The sequence below is a fragment of the Saimiri boliviensis genome, chromosome 9, assembly GCF_048565385.1.
Source record: "Saimiri boliviensis isolate mSaiBol1 chromosome 9, mSaiBol1.pri, whole genome shotgun sequence".
Classification (NCBI taxonomy): Eukaryota; Metazoa; Chordata; class Mammalia; order Primates; family Cebidae; genus Saimiri; species Saimiri boliviensis.
The window spans coordinates 101,080,132-101,096,068 of record NC_133457.1 but is presented as its reverse complement, the minus strand read 5'-3'; the positions used below and the strand labels follow the sequence as shown (position 1 = coordinate 101,096,068).

Here is a 15,937-nt window from a genome sequence, read left to right as displayed (position 1 = left end):
CAAGAGATCAAGACCATCCTGGTCAACATGGTGAAACCCCGTCTCTACTAAAAATACAAAAAATTGGCCGGGCATGGTGACGCGTGCCTGTAATCCCAGCTACTCGGGAGGCTGAGGCAGGAGAATTGCCTGAACCCAGGAGGCGGAGGTTGCGGTGAGCCAAGATCGCGCCATTGCACTCCAGCCTGGGTAACAAGAGCGAAACTCCGTCTCAAAAAAAAAAAAAAAATAGGCCGGGCGCGGTGGCTCAAGCCTGTAATCCCAGCACTTTGGGAGGCCGAGGCGGGTGGATCATGAGGTCAAGAAATCGAGACCATCCCGGTCAACATAGTGAAACCCCGTCTCTACTAAAAATACAAAAAATTAGCTGGGCATGGTGGCGTGTGCCTGTAATCCCAGCTACTCAGGAGGCTGAGGTAGGAGAATTGCCTGAACCCAGGAGGCGGAGGTTGCGGTGAGCCGAGATCGCACCATTGCACTCCAGCCTGGGTAATAAGAGCGAAACTCCATCTCAAAAAAATAAAAAAATAAAAAATAAATTAAAAAAAAAAAAGAAAGAAAGTTAAATTGTTGAAATACTTTATTTCTAAATACTTCAGTGGGTATTTCCTAAAAAAAAAATTCTTATATAACCATAGTATAATTATAAAAATCAGTAAATGTTGATGCAGTACTCTTATCTGATTCAGACTTTCAAATTTTACTAATTGTCCATATAGAAAAAGGGGGAAAAATTTTTTTTCTCTGGTCCAGAATTATACATTGCATTTACTTGCCATTTTTCTAGTTTCTTTTGATCGGGAACAATTCTTCAGTCTTTATCTTGGGTGACTTTGTCATTTTATTAAAGAGCAAGTGAGCTATTTTATGTAATGTTCCTCAATTTGAGTTTCAATGTAATGTTTCATCATGGATTCAAGCTGTGCATTTTTGATAGAATGCCACAAAAGTGATGTGTCCAGGCCAGGCGTGGTGGCTCACACCGTAACCCCAGCACTTTGGGAGGAAGAGGTGGGTGGATCACCTGAGGTCAGGAGTTTGAAACCAGCCCCGTCAACATGGCAAACCCCTGTCTGTACTAAAAATATAAAAATTAGGTGGGGCTGGGTGCAGTGGCTCACGCCTGTAATCCCAGCACTTTGGGAGACCAAGGCAGGGGGATCACGAGGTCAAGAGACAGAGACCATCCTGGCCAACATAGTGAAACCCCGCCTCTACTAAAAATACAAAAATCAGCCAGGTGTGGTGGCACACACCTGTGGTCCCAGCTACTTGGAAGGCTGAGGCAGAAGAATCGCTTGAACCCAGGCAGCAGAGGTTGCAGTGAGCCAAGATGGCACCACTGCCCTCCAGCCTGGCAACAGGGCAAGACTCCATCTCAAAAAAAAAAAAAAAAGGTGGATGTGGTAGACGCCTATATTCCCAGGTACTTGGGAGGCTGAGGCAGGAGAATCGCCTGAACCTCAGAGGTGGAGGTTGCAATGAGCTGAGATCACACCATTTCACTCCAGCCTGGGGGACAAAAGTGAAATTTCGTCTCAAAAAAAAAAAATTAGTTGGGTGTGGTGGCATGCACCTACTTGGGAGGCTGAGGAAGGAGAATTGCTTGAACCTGGGAGGCAGAGGTTGCAGTGAGCCAAGATCGTGCCACTGCACTCCAGCCTGGGTGGCAGAGCTAGACTCTGTCTCAAAAAAAAAAAAGTGATACGTCCTTGATGGTGTATCATCTCAGGAGGCACATAAAATCTAGTTGAGCCAATACCAATAATATTAATTCTGCTTACTTGGTTAAGGCATTGTCTGTCAAATTTCTCCACTATAAAGTTACTGTTTTTCCTCTTTGTGTGTGTGTGTGTGTGTATATATATATATATCTTGATTCAATTTTTTTTGTTTGTTTGTTTAGAGACAAGGTCTTGCTCTGTTGCTGAGGCTGGAGTGCAGGCATGAAGACAGCTAACTGCAGTGTCAACCACCTGGGCTCAAGCAATCCTTCTGCCTTAGTCTCCCAAGTAGCTGGGACCACCGGCGCATGCCACTATACTCAGCTAACTTTTAAATTTTTTTCTAGAGACGGGGTCTTGCTTTGTTGCCCAGGCTGGTCTCAAACTCCTGGGCTCAAGCAGTCCTCCCACCTCTGCCTCCTAAAATGCTGGGATTACAAATATGAGCCACTGCACCCAGCCTGATTCTGTTTTGGGTTTTGGGTTTATTTTTATTTTTATTTTTATTTTCTTTGAGACAGAGTCTCACTCTATTGCCTGCCCAGGCTAGAGTGTGGGGCAAATTTGGCTCACTGCAACCTCTGCCTCCTGGGTTCAAGTGATTCTCCTGCCTCAGCCTCCCAAGTAGCTGGGATTATAGGTGTGTGCCACCATGCCTGGCTAATTTTTGTATTTTTTAGTAGAGATGGGGTTTTGCCATGTTGGCCAAATTTGAAGTCCTGACCTAAAGAGATCCTCCCACCTTGGCCTCCCAAAATGCTGGGATTACAGGTGTGAGCCACCGTCCCCGACCCTGATTCCGCTTTTAAGAGTAGTTTCTGGAGCAAGAATTTTTTCCTGGGGCGGGGCACGTGCGGGGTGGAAATAGTTATAGGGTGAGGTGCTTATAATCCTACCACTTTGGGAGACTGAGGCGGGAGGATTACTTGAGCTTAGGCGTTCAAGACCAACCTGGGCAACAAAGCAAGACCCTGCTTCTACAAAAAATTTAAAAATTAGCTGGGTGGGGTGGTGTGCACCTCTGGTCCCAGCTACTCGGGAGGCTGAAGTGGGAGGATTGCTTGAGCCCAGGAGTTCAAGGCTGGATTGAGCCCATGATCACCTCACTGCACTCTAGCCTGGGCAAGAGAGATTCCCTATCTCTTAAAAAAGAAAGAAAGAAAGAATATAGGACAATTTGGGTTTTGTTATCTTACTTTTTGTAGGTCCTAGGAAAGGGCAGATGTCTTCAGGGGTTCTTTTGTTCCTTTACATTGATTGCGAATGAGTGAGCAGAGAATAAGCAAACTGAGGCCAATTTGAGATCTTTGTTTTTACTGGCAAGTTTGCAGCTACTCCTTTTCACCACTAGATGGCAGTTTATAACTGCACATGTTCAAAGGCTGATGAAAAAATAAAGTTCAATTTTATGATATTTATTAAAATGTAATCCTATCTACCTGATCTTGTAATATTCATTTAGGTACTATATTATATCATAAAGTGCATTAAATATGTTTATGAAATAATATGATTTGTAAAAGGTTTGCAGACTAGTAAAATCATGAAAAACCTGACAGGTTTTTAATGTTCCTAAAACTATGGTTAGAAACTAGAGAATTAATATGCAATAGACCCGTATCTCAGAATTACTTGGAATTGAGGATAATTTTATTAAATCAGGGCCCTCAGTGGGCCAGAACCTATAACACATCATATTGTGTTTATTTTTCCTAGCATGAACAAGGCTCAGTTAAGATGTTTGAGCACCTAATTAATTCTAATGGACTCAAGGCTGTCATGGAAAGCTATGGTCTCATCCCTGAAGAAGATATTTGCTTTATTAAGGAACAAATTGCAGGACCACTTGAATCACCTATCAAAAAAGATTCTTTGGTAAGTTTATGTACAACTTAATTTTAACTGACTGGTGCTTTTCATCTAGCCTTTTCATGATTCCTTCCGAGTTATACATTTGGCTATTTTAGAGGCTAAATGATAAAATATGAATTCTATATTTCTACTGTTTAATGCGACAATAAAAGGCTTATATTTTTTCTACCTCTCAACTGAATTATTTTGAAGTTACTTCCCAAAAAATATATAAATTCTTTTTTTTTTCTTTTTTCTTTTTTTTGAGACAGGGTCTCACTCTGTCACTAGGGCTAGAATACAGTGGGACAGTCTCAGCTCACTGCAACTTCTACCTCCCAGGCCCAAGTGATCCTCCCACCTCAGACTCCTGAGTAGCTGGGACCACAAATATGCACTACCATGCCCAGCTAATTTTTGTATTTTTTGTAGAGATGGGGTTTTGTCATGTTGCCCAGGCTGATCTTGAACTCCTGAACTCAAGTGATCCACTTACCTCTGCCTCTGAAAATGCTGGGATTACAGGTGTGGGCCACTGTGCTCAGCATAAATTCTTTTTTTTTTTTTTTTTTTTTTGAGACAGAGTCACACTCTGTCAGCTAAGCTGGAGTGCAGTGGCATGATCTCAGCTCACTGCAACCTCCATCTCCCAGGGTTAAGCAATTCTCCTCCCTCAGCCTCCCGAGTAGCTGGGATTACAGGCATGTGCCATCATGCCTGGCTAATTTTTGTATTTTTAGTAGAGATGGGGTTTCACCATGTTGGCCAGGCTGGTCTCAAACTCCTGACCTCAGGTAGTTCGCCCACCTCAGCCTCCCAAGGTGCTGGGATTACAGATGTGAGCTACCGCAGCCGGCCGTAAGTTCTTTTTTAGTGAATATATATGCAGTATTTTATTCATTTAAAAAACACTTTTCTTAGAGATGTGGTCACACTATGTTGCCTAAGCTGGTCTCGAACTCCTGGGCTCTCCCACTTTGGCCTCTCGAAGTGCTAGGACTACAGGCATGAGCCTACATTATTTTATATAGAATCCTAAAGTAACTTTGTTTGGAATGTAAATGTGTGTTTCATTTAACCGTTAAAACAAACATATTTGGCCAAGCTCAGTGGCTCATGCCGGTAATCCCAGCACTTTGGGAGGCCAAGGTGACAGGATCACTTGAGCCCAGGAGTTTGAGATCAGCCTGGGTAACATACTGAAACCCTGTCTCATGCCTGTAGTCTTCAGCTTCGGAGGCTGAGGCAGGCTGCAGTGAGCTGTGATTGTGCAGCTGCAGTCCAGCCTGGGCAACAGAGCTAGACGCTGTCTCTGAATTTTTAAAAATCTTATTTGAAATGTTTAGATATATGAAGATCTACAAAAAAGTTGAACCGGTTTAATGGAGAATCTATTTTGTTTCCTTTTTGATCTTTCGGGTTTTTTTTTTTTTTTTTTAATTAAAAATAAAGTTGGGGCCGGGCATGGTGACTCAAGCCTGTAATCCCAGCACTTTGGGACGCTGAGGCGGGTGGATCACAAGGTCAGGAGATCAAGACCATCCTGGTCAACATGGTGAAACCCCGTCTCTACTAAAAATACAAAAAAGTAGCTGGGCATGGTGGCATATGCCTGTAATCCAAGCTACTCAGGAGGCTGAGGCAGGAGAATTGCCTGAACCCAGGAGGCGGAGGTTGCGGTGAGCCGAGATCGCGCCATTGCACTCCAGCCTGGGTAACAAGAGCGAAACTCCGTCTAAAATAAAAATAAAAATAAAAATAAAGTTGGAAAATAATTTTCCCCTGAGACTTTCAGGGCTTTTTTCTCAAATATATACAAGTATACTTATAAAGAGATAGGTTTTGTAGCAAATATCCTATTTCCAAAAAAATGAAGCTCAAAGAATACTTTGAAGAATGTATATTATTTAGATTAGGTGTGTAGCTACTTTGAAAGATAGTACTGTTTTAATGCATGAAATCAGGCATTATTAATTAGATTACATATATTTTAAAAGTTTAATTTTTTTAAGATAGAGTCTTGTTCTGTCACCCAGGCTAGAGTGCAGTGGCGCAGTCTTGGCACACTGCAACCTCCACCTCCTGGGTTCAGGTGATTTTCCTGCCTCAGCTTCCCAAGTAGCTGAGACTACAGGCACCCACCACTATACCTGGCTAATTTTGGTATTTTTAGTAGAGACGGGATTTCACCATCTTGGCCAGCTGGTCTCAAACCCCTGACTTCACGATCCACCTGGCTTGACCTCCCAAAGTGCCACGATTACAGGCATGAGCCACCACACCTGGCCTAGGTTTTATATTTTTAGAAAACTTATAAACCAAGAAAATTCAAAAGTTGTTGGTTTTGGGAAATGTAATAGAGTTAAGATCTTTTCAGTGGCACAAGAAAATGTGGTAACAATAGGGTATCATATACCTTAGCATTTCTTTTCCCTCTTTACTAGTTTAGAAATGAAGTGGAAGAAGGAAAGATTAGAACCGTCTAGTTTATCTCATATCTGTTTATAATTTACAGATTAATAGAATTGCTTTGCTTTGCTTATAAATAGATTTGGTGCCTATCCTAAAACTTCCAGTGGGTTTTCTTGCCTTCCAGTGGCCATATAAAGGGCGTCCTAAAGAGAAAAGCTTCCTTTATGAGATAGTGGCTAATAAAAGAAATGGCATTGATGTGGACAAGTGGGATTATTTTGCCAGGTATGCACTAAACACTTCTGAAAAATTGGCTAAAATCTTTGTATAAATTTAGTATCACTATTTAAGGTACAGCTTCCATGTTGAAAGATTTCATATCTCTGCTTTGGAATCCTTCTAGGGACTGCCATCATCTTGGAATCCAAAATAATTTTGATTACAAGCGTTTTATTAAGTTTGCCCGTGTCTGTGAAGTAGAAAGCAAGTTGCATATTTGTACTAGAGATAAGGTAAGCTATGTCAGAGGAAACAGCAAGAAGAGTGTTGTTTCTGGTCTGAAATTTGCAAAGAACCAGTTAACAGTATGAAATAATTGGTAAATCATCAATCTCTTTACTTAATTCCTAGGATTTGTAAATATCTTTAATCTCTTCACTTCTACTGCATTGTTAAAAAGTAATAAAATTAAAATGGACATTTATTAAGTTTTGATTTAGACACTAGTTTTGGGGGTTTTTTGGCTGAAACTACAGGTGTACACTATCATGTGTTGTTTACTTTTTGTTTTTTTGTTTTTTGAGATAGGATCTCACTGTGTTGCCCAGGCTAGTCTTGAACTCCTGAGCTCAAGTGATCCTCCTTCCTCAGCCTCCCAAGTAGCTGGGACTACAGGTACATACTATCATGCCTGGCTTGTGTAAGGCATTATTTTAAGTGCTTCTTCAGTTAGATCAACTCAATCCTTAAAATCCTGTGAGATAGATACTATTATTCCATTCAACAGGCGAGCAAATTAAGGGACAGAGAAGGCATATAATTAGCAACTGATAGAGTTGGAATTTCAACCCAGAAAGTTTGGTTTCAGAATCTCCTTTCTTTTTTTTTTTTTTTTTTTCCTTTTGAGCTGGAGTTTCGCTCTTGTTACCCAGGCTGGAGTGCAATGGCGCCATCTCGGCTCACCGCAACCTCCACCTCCTGGTTTCAGGCAATTCTCCTGCCTCAGCCTCCTGAGTAGCTGGGATTACAGGCACGCACCACCATGCCCAGCTGATTTTTTGTATTTTTAGTAGAGACGGGGTTTCACCATGTTGACCAGGATGGTCTCGATCTCTTGACCTCGTGATCCACCCACCTCAGCCTCCCAAAGTGCTGGGATTACAGGTTTGAGCCACCGCGCCTGGCCCAGAATCTTCTTTTCAATCACTATATTAGTGCTGAAAATTTTTATATAGTTGACACCTGAGCAAAATGGTGTTTAGGGGCTGTTGCCCCCTCTCCTAGTGGAAAATCTGTATATAACTTTTCTTTTTTGAGGCAGAGTCTCCCTCTGTCACCCACGCTGTGGTGCAGTGGCACGATCTCTGCTCACTGCTACCTCCACCTCCCGGTTCAAGTGATTCTCCTGCCTCAGCCTCAGGAGTAACTGGGTTTACAGATGCCCGGCTGATTGTGTAATTGTGTGTGTGTGTGTGTGTGTTTTGACCATGTCTTGCTCTGTTTTCAGGCTGGAGTGCAGTGGCGTGATCTTGGCTCACTGCAACCTCTGCCTCCCGGGTTCAAGTGATCCTCCTGCCTCAGCCTCCCAAGTAGTTGAGACTACAGGAGTATGCCACCACGCCCAGCTAATTTTTATATTTTTAGTAGAGATGGGGTTTCACCATGTTGGCCAGGATGGTCTCAATCTCTTAACCTCATGATCCGCCCACCTCAGCCTCCCAAAGTGCTAGGATTACAGACATGAACCACTGCGCCCGGCCCATAATTTTTGTATTTTCAGTAGAAATGGGGTTTCACCATGTGGCCAGGCTGATCTCAAACTCCTGACTTCAAGTGATCTACCCTCTTTGGCCTCCTACACTGCTGGGATTACAGGCATGAGCCACTCCACCCGGCCTGCGTGTAACTTTTGACTTCCCAAAAACTTAACTACTGATACCCTCCTGTTGACCAGAAGCCTTCTTGAAAAACTTAATAGTAAATTACACACATTTTGTATGGTTTTTTAGTTTTGTCTTTTGTTTTCTTTCCAGACAGGGTCTTGCTCTATTACTCAGGCTGGAGTACAGTGGCACTGTCAGAGTGCACTGTAGCTTTGACTTCCTGGGCTCAACTGATCTTCCCTCCTCTTCCTCCTGAGTAGCTGGGACTACAGGCATATGCTTGGTTAATTTTTCAATTAATTTTATAGAGGTGGGGTTTCAGTATGTTGCCCAGACTAGATTCAAACTCCTGGGCTCAAGCAACCCACCCTACCTACCTCAGCCTCCCAAAGTGCTATGATTATAGGTGTGAGCCACTGCATTCAGCCTATTTTGAATGGTACATGTATCATATACCATATTCTTTTTTTTTTTTTTTTTTGATACAGGATCTTACTCTGTCACCCAGATTGGAGTATAGTGGCATGATCTCAGCTCACTGCATCCTCCACCTTCCAGGCTCAAGCAAATCTCCCACTTCAGCTTCCTGAGTAGCTGGGACCACAGGTGCATGGCCACTACACTGGGCTAATTTTTTCTATTTTTATTTATTTATTTATTTTTTGTAGAGACAGGGTTTTGCTATGTTGCCCAGCCTGGTCTCAAAGTCCTGACCTCAAGCAATTCATCCTCCTTGGCCTCCCAAAGTGCTCATGTGTATGAACCTCTATCCCCAGTCTACTGTATTCTTACAATAAAGTAAGCTAGAGAAACGTTATTAAGAAAATCATAAGGCAAGCCCAGGTACAGTGGCTCACTCCTGTAATCCCAGCACTTTGGGAGGTCAAGGCTGGCAGATCCCTTGAGGTTAGGAGTTTGAGATCAGGCTGGCGAACATGGTGAAACTCCATTTCTACCAAAAATACAAAAATTAGTTGGATACAGTAGCACGTGCCTATAATCCTAGCTACTTGGGAGGTTGAGGCAGGAGAATCACTTGAACCCCGGAAGCAGAGGTTGCAGTGAGCCAAGATTGCTCCACTGCACTCTAGCCTGGGCGACAGAGCAAGGCTTTGTCCCCTAAAAAAAAAAAAAAAAGAAAAAAATCATAAGGCACTTACTATTAAGTGGAAGTGGTCATCCTAAAGGTCTTCATCCTTATCATCTTCACATTAAGTAGGCTCAGGAAGAGGAGGCCTTGGTCTTACTGTCTCAGGGATGGTGGCGGGGCAAGAAAATCTGTATAATTGAACTCACATTTCAAGCATGTGTTGTTAAAGGTCAGCTGTGGTTAAACAAGTGAAGTCCCCAGGTCCCTGTTAGATGGCAGTCATGTAATCAAAAAGTAGTATAGGCCGGGCGCGGTGGCTCAAGCCTGTAATACCAGCACTTTGGGAGGCCGAGGCGGGTGGATCATAAGGTCAAGCGATCGAGACCATCCCGGTCAACATAGTGAAACCCCGTCTCTACTAAAAATGCAAAAAATTAGCTGGGCATGGTGGCACGTGCCTGTAATCCCAGCTACTCAGGAGGCTGAGGCAGGAGAATTGCCTGAACCCAGGAGGCGGAGGTTGCGGTGAACCGAGATCGCGCCATTGCACTCCAGCCTGGGTAACAAGAGCGAAACTCCGTCTCAAAAAAAAAAAAAAAAAAAAAAAAAGTAGTATAGTACTATACTATAGAAAGTCAAGAATGGCTAGGTGTGGTAGCTCATGCCTGTAATCCCACTACTTTGTGAGGCCAAGGCAGGCGGATCAATTGAGCTTGTAAGTTTGAGTCCATCCCAGCCAACATGGTGAAACCCTGTCTCTACTGAAAATACAAAAATTAAGCCAGGCGTGGTAGCACACACCTATAATCCCAGCTACTTGGGAGGCTGAGGTATGAAAGTTGCTTGAACCAGGGAGGTGGAGGTTGCAGTTAGCTGAGCTTATGTGCCACTGAACTCCAACCTGGGTGACAGAGTGAGATGGTCTCAAAAAAAAAAAAAAAGTCAAGAATGAAGAACATAAGAATAACAATACCTATTTCCTAGAGTTATTGGGAGGATTCACATATATAATTTAAGAGGCCTAAAACGGAACCTGTCACAGAGTTTGAGCACATAGTAGATTTTAGGAGTTTGTTTTTGTTTTTGTTTTCCAAGACAGACTCTCGCTCTATCACCCAGGCTGGAGTGCAATGATGCGATCTTGGTTCACTGCAACCCCTGCCTCGTGGGTTCAAGCAATTCTTCTGCCTCCTGAGTAGCTGGGATTACAGGCAATCGCCATCTTGCCCAGCTAATTTTTGTATTTTTGTAGAGACGGGGTTTCACCATTTTGGCCAGGCTGGTCTTAAACTCCTGACCTCAGGTGATCTGCCCACCTCGACCTCCCAAGGTGCTGGGATTTACATGTGTGAGCCACCGTGCCCAGCGTAGTTTATTAAGAATGACAGTTCTTGCAATGAAAGACTTAAATTCCAGCCTGGGCAACAGAGCAAGACTCTATTTCAAAAAAAAAAAAAAAAAAAATGGGAATGAAAGTTAGCCGAGCACAATGGCTGATGCATATTGTCCCAGCAAGTTTGAGATGGGATAATCACTTCATACCAGCCTAAAAGAACTTGTCTTTAAAAAAAAAAGAGGAAGGGGGAATGAAAATTGCAAGCCAATAAATGGCTTTACTAATCTGCCTCCTGATTTGTTATTAGGCTCGAAGGTGTTAATGAAGTAGCCCCTGTGCATAGATAGCCCTCTTATCTGCCACTATGCCACTATCCCTTTTCCTTGTCCTATATACTTGTCTATTAATAAGGTTAATGTAATTTGATCCTATTAATATTTATTTCATATTTTCCTGCAGGAAGTTGGAAATCTGTATGACATGTTCCACACTCGCAACTGTTTACACCGTAGAGCTTATCAACACAAAGTTGGCAACATCATTGATACAATGTAAGAAACTTGATGGTCATTTCCCTATAAAATATTCCATGATACTTTGCTAGAGTATCATACTAGGCTCAACTTGACATTTCTAGATAAGTTCAAGTGAATATTAAGTGATTAAATCTAAAATAGTTTCCTTAATGAAAACTCTAGAATATAATTTAGTTGGAGGAAAAGGAGGGAAATGATTAAAGGGGCAGATGAAGAAGAGCTGGCTTCGGCCAGGCGTGAAGCGGCAGTGCTGGGATCACTCAGGACCTCTGAACAGGTAGTCACTTACATACCAGATATAAGTCATCAGGAGAATGGGAGGTAGGGCATGAATATTTGAATTCTGAGATTAATTACAAAAATAAACTTTAAGGATTAAGATTAATGTCTAATTCTATCCTGTCAAATATTCATCAAAAATAGTACCAAATGGTAAAACGAACAGGAATTTTACCTCTTCCTGACCCAGTCAGAACCGTAGCAGAAAACTGTGCAGCCAGGTCTCCACAGGACTCAAAGACTCCATAAGGAGTTATTAAACACTGGGTGTGAGTCAAGTTACTTCTTCCATGACTCTAAAATAGCCTTAAATTGATTAACCTTTCATTTCGTTTTTACATTTTTGTTGAGGAAATTTATCTTCATTCCTATTTTTCACCTATCCTTTGTCATGAGCAGATTACTTGGAATACATTCTCCTATTTGTATGTTAATACTTTGGTAAGAGTTGTTGTTGTTGTTGTTGTTGAATTCAGAGAGATCTAAGTTCAAAGCCTGGCACTGTTTCTTCCTAAGTTGGTTAAATGAAAATTCACTTCATTTCTGTATCTATAAAATTGGGGCTGGGCCGGGTGCAGTGGCTCACGCCTGTAATCCCAGCACTTTGGGAGGCCGAGGTGGCTGGATCACCTGAGGTCAGGAGTTTGAGACCAGCCTGGCCAAAATGGTGAAACCCCATCTCTAAAAAAAAAATACATATATATTGGGACTGAATACCCCTACCTTACTGTTGGGAAGATCAAAGAAGATGATGCATGTAAAGCCCTGCCGCAGTGCCTGGAACACAGTCAGCATGATAGCTCACAGGCCACCATGCACATGGTTAGTATGGTTGAGAAGCAATTGTCTTTAGAACATTGTGCCTCATTATTTTATTTCCCAAAAGTAGATTTCCTTAAGCAAGACATAAGGCAAATATTCAAAATTTCTCATAGGCATCAATTTTTGCAAAATTATTTTTAGGATTACAGATGCATTCCTCAAAGCAGACCCCTACATAGAGATCACAGGTACTGAAGGAAAGAAGTATAGCATTTCTACAGCAATTGATGACATGGAAGCCTACACTAAGCTGACAGGTAAGAAGAAACAGGTAACATAGACAGTCCACCTCAGATAAACTATAAGATGTCTCTGAATTGCCAATAGGTTATTTTTCTTTATTTTATTTTTCATTTTTAAAAATTATTTAATTTTACAAAAATAAAGAAGGGGTCTCACAATATTGCTCAGGCTGCTCTCAAACTCCTGGGCTCAAGCGATCCTCCTGCCTTGACCTCCCAGAGTACTAGGATTACAGGTGTGAGCCACTGCACCCAGCCAATGGAAGTATTTTAGCTTCCCAAGTAATTATCTCCTTTTGAATTTGAGTTTTATTTCTGTCTTGTACTGATAAAGTAACCTTGACTGAGTGATTTAACCTACCTGAACCTCTCATCTATAAAATGAGGGTAATGATACCTAGCATATAGTTTGTTGTGTTGTTTAAATGTGGCATAGCACCAAGTATAGACTTGAGAAATAAGTACTCAATATGAATTATTCTACTTTTATTTTTTGAGACGGAGTCTCGATCTATCACTCAGCCTGGAGTGCAATGGCACAATCTTGGCTCACTACAGCCTCCACCTCTCAGGTTTCAGCGATTCTCCTGCCTTAGCCTCCTGAATAGCTGGGATTACAGGCATAGCCTACCATGTCCCACTAATTTCTGTGTTTTTAGTAGAGATGGGGTTTCACCTTTTTGGCCAGGCTGGTCTTGAACTCATGATTTCAGGTGATCTGTCTGCCTTGGCCTCCCAGAGTGCTAGGATTATAGGCATGAGCCACCACACCCGGCCCATTATTTAACTGTTTAATTTTATTTTTATTTATTTTTTTTATTTTTTGGAGACAGGATCTTATTCTGTCATCCAAGCTGGAGTGCAGTGGTGCCATCACAGCTTATTGGAGCCTCAACCTCCTGAGCTCAAGTGATCCTGCCGCCTCAGCCTCAGCCAAGTAGCTGGGACTATAGGCATATACCACCACACCTGGGTAGTTTTTTTTTTTTTTTTTTTTTTTTTTTTTTTTTTTGAGACAGAGTTTTGCTCTTGTTACCCAGGCTAGAGTGCAATAGCGCAGTCTTGGCTCACCACAACCTCCGCCTCCTGGGTTCAGGCAATTCTCCTGCCTCAGCCTCCTGAGTAGCTGGGATTAGAGGCACGCGCCACCTTGCCCAGCTAATTTTCTGTATTTTTAGTAGAGGGGGTTTCACCATGTTGACCAGGATGGTCTCGATCTCTTGACCTCGTGATCCATCCACCTCAGCCTCCCAAAGTGCTGGGATTACAGGAGTGAGCCACTGCGCCTGGCCAGTTTTTTAAACTTTTGTAGAGACAGGGTCCCACTATGTTGCCCAGACTTGTCATTATTTAACTCATAATATACCTGAATACCAACAAACTGACTTGGCCATTTAAGATTATTTTAATTGCAAAAACACAAGATGCCAGGAACATCAATTCACATTTTTGCAGAAACAAAATCTTCAGCTTAGTGTGGAAAGGAGGAAAGAGAGGTGAACCACAGGTGGTTCATTATTGTGGGAAAGTATTGCCTGAGATAAAGCAAAAGAAGTAGAACAAAAAGTGTACAGCAGTCAGAGTTCTTAGTTAAAAATTATGAAACCATTTAACTAAAAATAAAATTGGGCCAGGTTCAGTGGCTCATGCCTGTAATTCCAGCACTTTGGGAGGCTGAGGTGAGCAGATTACCTGAGGCCAGGAGTTTGAGACCAGCCTGGCCAAAATGGTAGAACACTATCTCTACTAAAAATACAAAAATTAGCCAGGTGTGGTGTCATGCACCTGTAATCCCAGCTACTCAGGAAGCTGAGGCAGGAGAATCACTTGAACCCAGGAGGCAGAGGTTGCAGTGAGCCAAGATCGTGCCACTGCACTCCAGCCTGGGCAACACAGCAAAACTCTATCTTAAAAATAAATAAACAAAAAATAAAAATTAAATTGGAAAGCAATCCTATAGCTTACAGAATCAGTGGAAAGGCTGGAGGCTCTGAAAATGGAGAAAACAACAGAAGCCAAATGACCTAAGACCCAAACCAAATCTCTATACCATAGCTTCCTGCCTAGAATGCTGCTGTTCTACCACAGCTGGATTCTATTTGCTGCACACTGACAGAATGAAACCTAAAGTAGCTCCTCCTAAACTGTCTTTGTAGAACCAGTTTCTTAAATTACCAACCCTAACAGATTGATATTTCTGTAAAGTATGATAAAAATGAATTACTAGAAAAATGAAATGGGGGGAAAAGACATGTAAAATACAAGCCCAAATTTTTATTATTCAACTTGACAGACTTCACATTACATTTCAGTAAATTTAATCAAAAGATACATAATAGGCAGACAAGGTGGCTCATACCTGTAATCCCAGTGCTCTGGGAGACAAGGCAGATGGATTGCTTGAGCCCAGGAGTTTGAGACCAGTCTGGGCAACATGGTGAAACCCTGTTTCTACACAAAATTTAAAAATTAGCCATGGTGGTGTGTGCCTGTAGTCCCAGCTACTCAAGATGCTGAGGCTGGGGAATCACTGCAGCCCAGGAGTTTGGGGTTGCAGTGAGCCAAGATTGCACCACTGCACTCCAGCCTGGGCAGCAGGTGAGACTCTGTATCAAAAATAATAATAATAGAGAACAAATTAAATTAAATTATAAAACTATATACATTGCTTTTTTTTTCTTTTTTTTTTTTTTTTTGAGACAGAGTTTCACTCTTGTTGCCCAGGCTGGAGTGCAATGGCGTGATCTCAGCTCACTGCAACCTCCGCCTCCCAGGTTCAAGCAATTCTTCTGCCTCAGCCTCCCAAGTAGCTGGGATTACAGGCATATGCCACCATGCCCAGCTAATTTTTTATATTTTTAGTAGAGGTGGAGTTTTTCCATGTTGGTCAGGCCGGTCTTGAGCTCCCAACCTCAGGTGATTCGCCCACCTCAGCCTCCCAAAGTGCTGGGATTACAGGCGTGAGCCACCGCGCCCAGCTACATTGTTCTTTAAAAATATATATGTAAGGCCAGGCAGGGTGGCTCACGCCTGTAATCTCAACACTTTGGGAGGCTGAGATGCAGGTCGATCACTTGAGATCAGGAGTTCAAGATCAGCCTGACCAACATGGTGAACCCCCATCTCTACTAAAAATGCAAAATATTAGCTGAGTGTAGTGGCAGGTGCCTATAGTCCCAGCAACTCGGAGGCTGAGGCACAAGAATCAACAGGAGACAGGGGTTGCAGTGAGCTGATATCAAGCCTGGATGACAGAGCAAGACATCATCTCAAAAATAAAATAAAAGTAAAAAAAAATTTGAACAAGCTGAGGATATTTGCTTTTAATTTTCATTCATAATAAAGCAAGTAATGCCATATTTTTAAAAGTCATCTTCATCTAGATGTGTTGACATGTGCCTTTAGTCCCAGCTGTTCAGGAGACTGAGGCAGGAAGATTATTTTTTTCAAATTATACTTACATTTAAACTGTGTTTTAGTTTAGCTGGGCATGGTGGCATGCGCCTGTAGTCCCAGCTACTTAGGAGGCTGAGGCATGAGGAT

At 42.3% G+C, this 15,937-nt stretch overlaps 1 protein-coding gene across 2 annotated transcripts in view; it reads left to right on the top strand.

The window, feature by feature from the left end:
• The window catches only part of SAMHD1 (SAM and HD domain containing deoxynucleoside triphosphate triphosphohydrolase 1), a 60,249-nt gene that overhangs the window by 28,264 nt on the left and 16,048 nt on the right, over positions 1-15,937 (top strand). Inside the window, exons 7-11 of one of the 2 annotated variants that reach the window (XM_010342629.3) lie at positions 3,441-3,599; positions 6,172-6,272; positions 6,391-6,499; positions 10,975-11,066; positions 12,294-12,409. In XM_010342629.3, coding sequence (XP_010340931.2) covers positions 3,441-3,599; positions 6,172-6,272; positions 6,391-6,499; positions 10,975-11,066; positions 12,294-12,409 — 577 coding nt within the window. The remainder of the gene's footprint in view (positions 1-3,440; positions 3,600-6,171; positions 6,273-6,390; positions 6,500-10,974; positions 11,067-12,293; positions 12,410-15,937) is intronic. The other variant, XM_074406495.1, reaches the window with a different exon arrangement.